Raw genomic sequence first — 12,127 nt, forward strand, 5'->3', positions numbered from 1 at the left:
AGTAACATACTGGTGCAAATACAAATGAAAAAGTAGGTGTAATATGGCAATGCGGTAGATACAAGTCGTACATATCAACCATTTTAACATTTAACTCACACTCAAACACTGAGTTAAACGCTTGAAAAAAATTCAACTATTTAGCAACTGGATCAACTGTGATGTATTCAATAATTTAAGCCCTTAAGTTAAACATAGCCTTTAACGAATCCTCATGAAACCTTTATCACTCTGGGGTAGAAATCAAATGTTATTATTGTGAAAGGATCCCTGATCAGTGCTTTTATTCTGGAGAGCGGGTAGAGTGGACCTGGCCGTCAGCCAGATGAGGGACGCCTGTGGTTCATCAGAGCACCAAAACATGCTCCCTGGGAGAAGCTGCAGCTGCCTCAGCAGTGCGCCTGTCCTCTATGTGAACCTGGACCAAACACAGCATACACACCTCATCTGACACGCACACATCAGGAACACAGAGAGACGGCGCTGAGCAAGCATGTACATGTGTCTGATAAGATGCACGTTCCTTTATATTATAGTTGATTTTTATATATCTGTATGTATTTAGATTCTACATGATGCTCCTCCACAGTAACATCTACTGCCTCCAAGCATCTCTGTTGCTCCATAAAAGGCCAGTAGAGCAAAGCATCCTCCTTAGCATGGTTCTAATAGGCTCTGCTCTGCATATTTATGACTAGTAGCAGTACAGTAGCCTGAGTCAAGAGCTGTAATGTTTAATCAAAGCTGCTATCATTACTTACAGTCTAGCCGCATGATGACTAAAAAGATATTTGAGTGTGACTGCTAGTGATGAAACAGAATTTAATCTAGAGAATTTGATAAGATAGTTCAGAAGTTTAAAACAAATTTCTGTGGTATTTGGATGAAAACTTATATAGTATTATAATGCAATAACTTATTTTGGTACATTTTCTGAAATGGCGACACCTTGAGATGTTAAATCAATATCCATGAGCTGATACATGTCAGATTAACTAAAATAATTAGTCTTCTGTCTGTGCTGCTGGTTCTCTGTGATTAAAAACAAGAAGCGAATTACTCATCCTTTAATCACTTCTCCCAGACAAATGGCTTCAGTTGGAGAGTTTACCTCTGCCTAATGAATGCTGTCTCAGCTATTATCATTAGGATTTACAAGCAGCTTCATCATTGTGCTAAACAAAAAAGCAATAATGAGTATGGATATGAAGAGGATATAATATCAGCTCTTCCTGCAAAGCCACAGCGCTGTGGAGTCTCCCCAATCAAATCATTTCATCACAGAAAACTACTGTTGTACATTAACCAGAAAGTCTTACTTCAATCCAAATGTACATTTGATTATGTAATAGTCTGGAACCTCACACTGCAGAAAAATGTCTAAATGTAATATATCATTAATGTGCACAGATGATGAGTCCAGACACTGAAGGATGAAGACTCAGTGATGGACTGGTGCAGGCCTGGTGCCTGGTGAGAAATAAATATTTTTTTTCTGACTGCAGTGGAAGTCTTGAATAGTAAACAACTGCAGGAATCCCTCTTAAACTGCAGGTGGAGCAGTCTGCATTCATAACTCCAACCTCCCTGTAGCACAGAGTGTACCACAACAGGCACTAATTCTCCAAGCTGTAACCTCACCGACAGCTCTCCGATAATGTAAAATAAATCACAAGCCACTGTACAAGTTTATCGAAACAGGAAACAGACCAACAGTAACTCTTGTTATGATCACATCCACGTGCATCTGTTCCACTTAGCGAGGCTCTAATATAACCGTTTTCTGACACTTGCTATGATTGTAAACTCTTTTCGAGGTCTATCTTGTGAGTGCGTTGTTGATTGAGGACACCAGGAGAGGAAAATATCTAAATAAAGCCCAGGGTATAAATGATTCAACCCTTGTGAGGATTGTCTGAATAGAAGAGCAGAAAGTGACTAGGGGGTAGACGGGAAAAAATAAATAAAAAGAGAGGTGGTCGATCACCTGGGAGCCAGTGACAGGAAGCAGACGGCTGTTTGGGAACTCTGAGCAGGTTCATTAAGCCTGATGTTAAAAGCATGATTCATTCAGATACTTCATTCACATACCAATACTGGCAGTGGTGTAAATATTGGTACTAGTATGAATCATCAACATGAGGGAGAACAAGTAAAAAAGCATTTTGTTCATATGTTTGGCAGCAGCCGGTAACAGACGTTTCAAGGTTGCTTATTCCACCAGCAGAAATGCAGCAATGAAGAGAGGAGCAGGAGATGAAATAGTGAAATACTGGCATGCAACCAGCAGGTGCTGCCAAAAAGACTCAAGTGTGATTGGATATGCGTGTGTCTTCTCCGTGTGTGCCATTCCTCCGTGTGCATTATTAAAACGGCTATTTAATACTCATACTTCACAACAGGAGCTGTCTGGTCACCGGGGGTAAAACAGAGTGGGTGAAGTTGAGTCCGGTGGCAATTAGGTTGAGAGAGGTGAGCCGAGGACACATAACAGGAGGCGGCAGCATGTGTAGCACTGAAGATTGATTGCAGACCCTTCCCTAAATCCTTCAGTCCTGTTCACATCACAGGCAAACCAAAGAGATGCTATCAGACTGCTGTCTTTGAAGTGAAAAGTTGAAAAAAATCTTGAATTATTTTCAGCAGCATATGAAATCTGTTTATATGAAACAAAAAGTTTGTTCACTTTTCACGTGTCCGAGTCTCTGTGTTGTGTGCACACCTGACGCTATTTAAGCACCTTGGCTGATGCAACAGTCAAGTTGTTGCAGGCATGCCGCTAGACTATCAGAGGTTATTGCATTAGCAGCCTCTTATTGGATAAGGACGTGTTCTGGTCATACTGTGCATCGGTCACTGTGGTGTGAGAAAGACAGGAACTAATTAACCCAGTGGGATGCTTGTGCACTTCAGAAAAACATCTCCTCAAGTCTTTTTTTCACTTCTGAATGCAGTATAAATACTGACATTTTTACAGAACTGGCTATTATTTTAGTGAATAATACCGCAAAGTTTTTAGACAAGAAAAAAATCCACCTTTTGTGGTTCTTTAGTCAGGAATCGATGGCTTAAATATTGCAGTCCAATAAACCACAGCTTTACAGCCACAGTAGAAACCTACCTGGTGATGTAGGCCTCAGAGATCCTGGTGTCGGTGGGCGAGCTGATGTCTTTCCCTGAGCATTTATCATCTCCAGCGTGGCCGCTGCTGGCCTCGCTGTCAGCCTTCTGACTCAGAGTGTCTGAGAAGTTGTCATCTCTGGGACACAGAGACGGTGTGACATTGAGATGTGAAAAGAACAAGAGGGAAATGACAGACAAACCGACAGAGAGAGAGAGAGAGAGAGAGAGAGAGAGAGAGAGAGAGAGAGAGAAGGAAAAGTCAGCAAATCAGTCAATCTTTCATATTTGCACTGTTCTTCGATAACAGTATTTGATATCCATTTCCTGTGAGTCAGCATGCATCCCTCTTTTCCGACCCCCACCAAGGTCCAGAGAGTCAGATGAGTCATGGTCCTGAGACACTCAGTATTCTGGTGATGCACCGTGGCGGTAACATGCACACACACGCTCTCTCTCACACACACACACACACACACACACACACACACACACACACATACACAAGTCAGCTGTATGGGTTTCAGTGAGATATGTGACTGGATACTGAGGACAGTTGGTGCCTGTCAGGTGGCAGTAATCAGAGCTACTGAGCTGCACTGCTGCCTCAGATGATGTGTATTAGGTAAAAAACTCAGTCACTTATTTAGTGTATCCACATGAATGCACTCAGATACAGAGCAAAGGCAAGCGCTTCTCCAGAGCAGAGCCAGCAGTAAAAATCTACAGACACAAGAATGTTTGAACACCTCGACAGCCGAATCCTGAGAGGAGACATCTTGTGCCTAGTTGGTCTCTCAGACTTCTCTCGAGATGTTTTATTCTGGGCTCTTTTATGGAGACAGGCAAAGACCACAACCCTGCGTTCTCCTACACTCCTCAGCCTGCCCTGTTTAAACAGAGAGCAGGATATTACTACGCTTGGGGACAACCCGTACAGCTGTAAATTCTCCTACTCTTTCATTAACTAAGAAGACACCCCATCAGCAGGGCCCCTCCTTGTGAATTATTGATAGGGGCCCGTTGACGGGACAGCAACGGGGGAAAGACAAGAGGAATGAGTGAGAAGGCATTCTAAATGGCCATTTTGTCAGCCAGCTCCTAAGTGATTGGTGTGATTCTGTTCCAGTCCTAACGAGACAGTGAATCCAGTCCATTAGGCACCAACAGTTGCTGGGGCAGAGTGTATGCTTGTTAGTGCTGAGAGCACGAGACAGTGACAGAAGGGCTGGTTAAGGACCCTGGAGACGCAGATCGCTCCACAGCTGAGCGGGGACGACAGTGGCGGGCAAGACAAATGAAGCTGAAGGTCCTCTACGCATGACCCCACAGTCAACTGAAGGCCCACAGCCTCTCATGGAGAGAAAGTCAACAAGGACAAGTGTGTTGTTTAACCCACTGGGACATCATCTCCGGAATATCAGCTCTCAGGCTCGGAGAGGAGCTGCTAGTAGGTTGGTAACCCGAGGAAAATTAACCGAGGAAGCAGAGAATAATGTTTCCTGAACCACAATTGTAGATTTAGAAATGCATATACTGTTCATGAATCATGTTTCTGTCATACTGTTTTCAAAAATGTATTTAGTAAAGCTTAAACAGTATCAAAACCAGGAAAAAACAATTACCTTCTCTCCAATCTAAGTGTTAACCTGCTGCAAACATCAGATTAATATTTACCGATCACACAGAAAGTGGTATCAATGTTGTCAAGGTACACTCACAGAAAAGTATGTTATCCTTTAAAAAATCCCCAGAATGACACCATATATTTTCAACTTTCTGAAAGTCCCTGAACTACTCATCTGTGATGTGCTGTTCTATCAGAAAACTTAACCAAACCAACCTTAATATTGTGATATTTCACCAAAATCTCTCAGTTGTACATATCTAAACTGCAGGTATGTTTCACAGAGCAGGAGACAAGTACGAAAAAACTAAAATGCAAGCAGTAAAATGTCTACAGTCTGACATTTTTTTCACTGTATTGCTAACATCTCAGGGCACAAAAATGTATATTTTGAATCTGTTTTTTTCTGTAAATATTATATAATTTCTTACATAATAATACAAGAAATTCAAATTTCATTTTCTCATTTTATATAATTTATGGCATTATATCTGTAATATACTTCGAAGTGGCTTAAGTTTTTGAGTTCTCTCTGGCTCTAAGCAGATTTGATGCTTTGATAGAGGTGCAGGATTTTATACTGCAATGAGACCAGATAGAGGACAAATGTGAAAGAATCACAGCCCACGGTAAGAGGTGAGGTCATTAGAGGTGATCTGACTTGTTAGCATTCACTGTGTATACGAGCTCTGTGCACGATGCAGCGCTTCTGTTTCTATTTGAAACAAGAGCAAACACATCTAATATGAGAATGAAATGTTTATGACACATCCAGATAAGTTCTCTGTGTGTATAAATCTAATATACTTTCATTCAGCCTTGATGTTTTAGATTTAGACATATGTGTATACATGAAAACACTCACATGTCTTGGACTACGATGTACTGATGTGGCACCAGGCCGTCGATGCCATTGTGCCGTCCCTCCCACCAGTCCTCAGACGCCCGCTGATACAGCAGCAGGGAGGCGCCCTTTTTGAAGGACAACTCTCGAGACGAGCGCCCAACGTAGTCAAACTTGGCAATGGCTTCGATAGGTTCACCCTCTGTCAACAGAAAAGAGATTAGAGAGGTCAGGGATGTCAGACGTGGCAAAGGCATCAAGTAGAGAGGGTTATTATCGTGTGTCCAGACATTTTAATGACAGATACGGGTATTGTAGCCTTAGGAAGTCCAAATTTGGAAACGCAATTACATGTTGGCCACGATGCAGGACAGTCTAATACTGGCATGTTTGGACACGTGAATGCAGGGTTAGTGCACGTGGAGTTCAAGTGTGCTAAGCCAGCTGGTTATTTCAGTTGTAGTCAATAGTAACCCAGCTCTACAGCACCAGGCCAAGGCCACAACAGGCCCTCAGGGGCTTTAGCAGGGTATTTATAGAAGCTTTTGAGAAGAAATCTATATGACTAAGGGGCATGTCAGTCACTGTACGGATCATTAGACTGCACCGACAATAAAATGAACATGTAAAAGACCAGAAAAAGTTCTAAAGGACGATCCTAGCCAACAGTAGCCTGAACAATTATTATTTCCACTCAACTGTCGTCTTATCCGAATCCGTAGAAAACATTTGCAGCTACAGTTGACTCTGCTATTCCAAAGGTACATGTCTCCCAGCCATAATGCATGCACTACAGCAACAAGAGTCTAAAAATAGCTTCTTTATTCCTCCCTCACTCCTACCTCTGCCCTCCTCCCAACTCACTTTCTCACTTCAAGTGAGACAGGGGGTCCCTGGACAGATGCAGCCTCACCCTAACACAGGCTCTCCATATAAACTGGGAAGCAGGGAACAGAGTGAACGACTGAAACTTGTCTCAGCTGTGAGAAGTCAACATGATACATCTTTCTTGAGTGATTTCCAGATGAGGGTCCGTGTGAGAAAAGAAACACGGCTGTGGTTCTGAGCAGAGTGGAGGTTTCTGCATTTCTTTCAGCCTCAACTATTTTTATTCTGCCTTTTTCCACCTTTAACTTGCCACCTTCCTTGCATCAGTGGCTTGTCAGGATTGACAGGGTGGATGTGACGTGGCTCCAATGAAATGTGACAAGCAGGAATTGACTGTCTGAATTAATTGGGCTGCACTACAGCAGACAAGGCTGTTAATAAACCTGACGGCACCCTAATCGGTGCAGGGGGTTTCTCTATTTTTATGATCTCATTCATTCACTTCTATATATCCATCCATCTGCAAATGTTTATCCAAGGCGCACACACACACACACACACACACACACACACACACACACACACACACACACACACACACACACACACACACACACACACACACACACACACACACACACACACACACACACACACACACACTGCAGTGACACGGCTGCAGCTGCAAGCAGCAGGCTAGAAACTCAAATCTCAGTGCGGGAAAGAATCCCCTCTGTCATGTTTTACAATTATAAGTAAGAATCGCTTCAGACCCAACCACCCGATGTTGCACACGCATACATATACACACCCTGACACTGATGCTGGAGTTAAAGAAATGTTGAACTGTGAGAGTTGGAGGCCTGTGGTGTAAGAGATACGAACTGTCAGATGTCTTACACAAGCCAGTGGAGCGCAGTCGGCGTGGATGCTGCTCTACATCACTGTTCATACAAAGAAATAGGGCACCAGAAGCCTAGTGTGAGATGTAATTAGGATCGATAAAACAAAAGAAAGGTATAAAATCTTTTTTCTTTTCAATCCACCCTTCTTTTTTTCTGAAAACAAATATTAATCTCATGTGCTTGCTGTTCCAAGCCGGACTGGAGACACCCTGGTAGAATCAAGGAGATGAAAGTGGGTTAAATGTGGCTCTTTATGGGAAAAAGGATGACCCTTTCTGCTCTGTAAAATGCATTTCCCTTTAGCATGTGCAATCCAGTATGTACAGTAAGCCTGCCGGGGCGCTTCACAACAAGGACATCCTGATGTATTCCTGCAAAGTGATATATAATCAATGCACCAGTTAGTTCACCTCTGACCTTGGGGTGAATTTACCAGCAGATACGACGTCGATGTATTGATGGTACGCGAGAAGTGCCACTCTAAAAAACAGACCGTTAATCTCACTGCATGACAGCTTTGGTCCATGTGTCATGTGTTACAGCCACTAGTCTGGTACAAGGTTTAATATCTCACAGCCCCAGTTTTTGCCTGTCTTGTATTAACATTCTTGTTGCTTTAATCAGCTGGTTTGGGAAAGAAATAATTAGAAGGACACCTGTATGAATAAGCTGAGACTGATGGGAATGCCAGCAGTGTTTAATGTATTTGATTTTAAACTTACGTATTGAAAATACTGTTGTTTGGCCTCATAATGTGAATGACAGTAAAGTGAGTATTCTCAGAGCATCAAATTTCATATAATATGTGAAAACTTTGGCCTGCTGCTGGTGTAGAGAAACGTCATCAGATCTCTAAAGCAGGATTCATCCTCTGGGTCCCAAGAATGTCTGTAAAAAAATCTAACTGCTTAGATTTCAGTCTGTGCAGGCTGGTAGGCAGGCAGGCTGACATTGGCATCACCTGATCCATGGCTAAAACTGTAGAGGAGCACCTTTGTATACTTTCTGGGATAAAAAGTAGGTGGAAGCATGTTAGATGTTTAATAAAGTCTAACCCAGGCTGCAACCTCTCAGGCTGAAAAATGAAGCCAGTGCCAAAAAACTGCAGTTCCTCGAAAAGCCACTTGAGGCTGACTCTAAAAGTGAGCAAATCCCCACAGACGCCAATGTTAACATGGACAACTTTACAGCAGAAATAAACATGTTTACAGCCTGGTACAGCAAACAATTCAAACTCTGTTGCTAATTTTCTCATTTATGATCACTGTGTGGTGTGTGAATTTCTACATAGCTCATTCAGTATGACTGCATTAATGCTTAAAGTTATCCATAATAAAGGGAGGGACTACTTTGAGTGACATTATGCACCTCAGCTACACTCACACTCCACCTCTTTGCTCATTTTGGATCAGCCAGGAGTTAGGAGGAGTCATTCACTGCCGATAATGTGACGGCAGAAGCCACCTTACTGAGCTTTAAGATTGCTGTTCAGGAAACCAACGTGTGACGACATGAACAGTTTGTCCATCTTTACATACTACGGGCTAACACCAGTTTGTATTATCATTATATATGAGCCACAGAGAAAAAAAATATATATATGCTAAGTTTTGAAAACCAGAAGTCAGTTAATCTAATGCAGTTTTTCCCAAACCTTCAGAAAACATTAAGCTGTAAATGCAAAAATAGGTGAAATATGAGCATAATGTAAATTTTGCATGAAAACACAAATGATTTAAAGAACATAACAGTTTTAGTTCATTCTGTACAAACAGAACATGGAGTTGTACCACTCTCATCTTTGCTTGGATTACAAAAAAGAAGCGATTATTCTTTCATCCTGACATCTTCAGAACGTTTTGTTAAATGAGCGTCTGGGGTTTTCAAGGGTTGCTGGGAATTTATCTTTCAGAAAATTGGGCACTTAGCTCTATGGCTCCGATGCAACGGTGACCAGTGTCAGGAATGAACCGTGCTGGGCTCTATAAATGATGCTATCTACATCTGGATAATCAGCGATCCACACAATTGTCCTCCTTTCCATTTCTTCCACTACCACCTAACTACGGTAACACATCACGTACCTTTACTTCCTGTGAGTCTGGTCTGCCCAGATCATCTATCTGAGATAATGAGCTCCACGACACTCCACATTCATCTGCTGAGATTCCTGGACTGCTACTTAGACGTGACATGACTTTTACTCCTTTCGTTCTCGCTCTGCCTGTCTTGTATTAATTTACTCTGAGGGCAAAGAGGACTAAACACATTTTGATCCTTGATAAAAGGGGAGAGAAAAAAAACATGTAACTGCTTCAGTCTGCAGAAATCGAGCGCTGGTAACTAAACAGAGATTTGCTTTTGTGTCTGAAATCCAAATGAGGTCATGGGGATTTAAAAATAACTGATGACAATAACTTGACCACAGTTCAAGACTCCAAAGGGAGGAACTCAGTCAGTGAGGAGATCCTCCCAGTCTGCTCAGGGAGGCTTTTGGAACAAAACTATGGGAGAAAACATGATCTCCTATTAATTACTCACAGTTGATAGATGCCATCTGTGTTTTACAGTAGGGATGTTCATATGCAGAAGTTCCCCTGTCAAATTAGATACCTCCTTTAGCTATGTAGGACATCAAGATGATGGTTTTAATTTGGAGGCAGAATAAAATAACACTTGATGTCATGATAAGAGAACAGTAACATCTTCCAAACTCTTGTCTATGGAGACTGATGATGCTCTCGTCACTGGGTGTGAAAAGGAGACAGGATTGGGGCAACTGCTGTCACCATGGAAACAGGTTTGAGAAAGTCTGTTACTAAGGTAAGAAATGAAGACTTGGTTCAACTATAGGTCGACGATGTTTTTGCCCACTCTAAAAAAAATATGGCTGAAAGAGCAGCAACCAGATGTGGACAGTTTTTAAAGAGCTGCTAGTTTTATTGTCTGTTTCTGCTTTTCACTGAAAGCTAAACAGCAACGTCTGACCCCATCTGATCTTCTGGGCTCAACATATTTGATTTGGACCCGACCAACCAGTATTGGTTTCACGGGAACAAAGGACCATATGTATGATCACACAAGTTGAACACATCCCACCATGTCTGAGGTAAATCTACAATATCCTCTGGTGAATACATGAGCCGAGTGTATTTTTTCTTTCTTATTTCTCTTGGACATATGGAAATGTAATTAAAGGCAGAGAAAACACAGATGGTATCATTTTTCAAAATGCTACTAAAACTTGTTAGGCACTTTTTACACACACTCCACACATTTGCTATTCTTTTACAAATTACTATAACCTTGATATTTCACAAAGTAGTGAAGAGAAAAAAAAAATCAAGGGAATTGGAAAAATTAAATCCGAGGGTGGGACCTTTAAAGAAACAAGATTTCTCTCCCAAGGGGTCCAGTGAGTGCAGACCACCATGGAATTTGTAAAAATGAGAATGTGGAGGTGTCCTGAGGCCCCAAGGGGGAGAAGCAGAAGCATTAGAATATGAATGGCTGTCCATCACTCAGAGCCCAGTTCCTTGGCCCTTCAAGGTTAATACATTTAAGGGGCTGAAAGGCAGGATTAGGCACCGTGAGCTGCAGAGAAGCTGGGTTTAACCCTCCAACTGCCACAGATGGGGGGAAAGCTTAAATTTGGAAAGGGCATATGGACGGTGTCATGCAAAGTTTAGGTGTGAGAGTATGTGTTGTTGAGTGATAGTAAAGTTTAATTCAAGTGTTAATGTTTGCAACACACTCTGGTGGGTACATATATTGTGTGATATGCATGAACAGTTGACTGCATAGTTACTCACCGTCCTCGCTGGTGTGGGTCTCAGTCCCTCCCTCATTGTCCACCTCCTCCAGGGCTCCATGCTCACTGTAGGGGCTCTCACTGTGGGGGACAACATGCAAACCATCAGGGTCACAGCCACAACAGTGATCAGGGGTCAAGTGTCAAGGCAAGAGCTCCAAAATACAAAAAAGAAACACCTGTTGTGCAGTTTTTACTACTGGTTGTTCACCTCCTAAGAAAAGATGCTGGTCAGAAAATACCTCATTTCTTAATTTAGTTGAAAACAGACAAAGTTAGTTCAGTGAAGATGACAAGAGGGAAAGGAGGTCTTTTCAATAAGTAAGAGAGGAGGTTCACACAGCGGTCACTATCGGTATTCTGTGAGAAGCTTAGAGTCTGTCTGTGGTTGGACCTCTTCTAAATGGTCTTGTTTTGGCATCGTGCTGTGAGAGCTGGCAGTAATGCCACACATATCCCCACAGATTACCCCTGCATGGAACTCAGTGTCTCCTCCCATGCTAACATGGCAGCAGCCACCTCCTCTTCTGTAAGAAAGGGAGGCAGCCAAGACAACAAATCTCCCCAGGGCTTCTATGTCTTGCGGGGGGGACACGGCCGTGCTGAGACGGGTGATTAGCTCGAGCCCAGGATAAATCCCTGTCAGCCTGTGGTGATGTGGGGGCATAGAAAAGGAGAAACAAAGATAAAGACAGGAAGAAACAAGTGATAAGCTCTGCTTACAGATGTGGAGCTGGCAAGGAGCCTCAAGTTTGACCCGTTTGACTCCAGTATGTGCTGCATTTCAACTAATCATCCCTTCCCTGCCAGGTGACCTCCTTCTGTTTCACTCCTGCTGTGATCGAAGTAATTAAAGTGATTGTTTCAGCCTGTCTCGCCTAGAAAGTCCACCACGTAAAGTCTGCACTGAAACATTCACCACCTTGTCATGTTCTTTAACCACAGATGCCTAATTGGCACGTCTAGTTCCTCATATCAGCTCCACTGACACA

At 42.5% G+C, this 12,127-nt stretch overlaps 1 protein-coding gene across 6 annotated transcripts in view; it reads right to left on the reverse strand.

The window, feature by feature from the left end:
* srgap1a (SLIT-ROBO Rho GTPase activating protein 1a) overlaps positions 1–12,127 on the reverse strand; it is a 97,085-nt gene that overhangs the window by 4,068 nt on the left and 80,890 nt on the right. For all 6 annotated transcript variants that reach the window (XM_023281323.3, XM_023281325.3, XM_023281322.3 and 3 more), the window contains exons 18-20: positions 11,137–11,216; positions 5,613–5,793; positions 3,122–3,259 (exon numbers count right to left, since the gene is read on the reverse strand). In XM_023281323.3, the coding sequence (XP_023137091.2) occupies positions 3,122–3,259; positions 5,613–5,793; positions 11,137–11,216 (399 nt within the window). The remainder of the gene's footprint in view (positions 1–3,121; positions 3,260–5,612; positions 5,794–11,136; positions 11,217–12,127) is intronic.

Source organism: Amphiprion ocellaris, chromosome 3 (assembly GCF_022539595.1).
Source record: "Amphiprion ocellaris isolate individual 3 ecotype Okinawa chromosome 3, ASM2253959v1, whole genome shotgun sequence".
Taxonomy (NCBI): Eukaryota; Metazoa; Chordata; class Actinopteri; family Pomacentridae; genus Amphiprion; species Amphiprion ocellaris.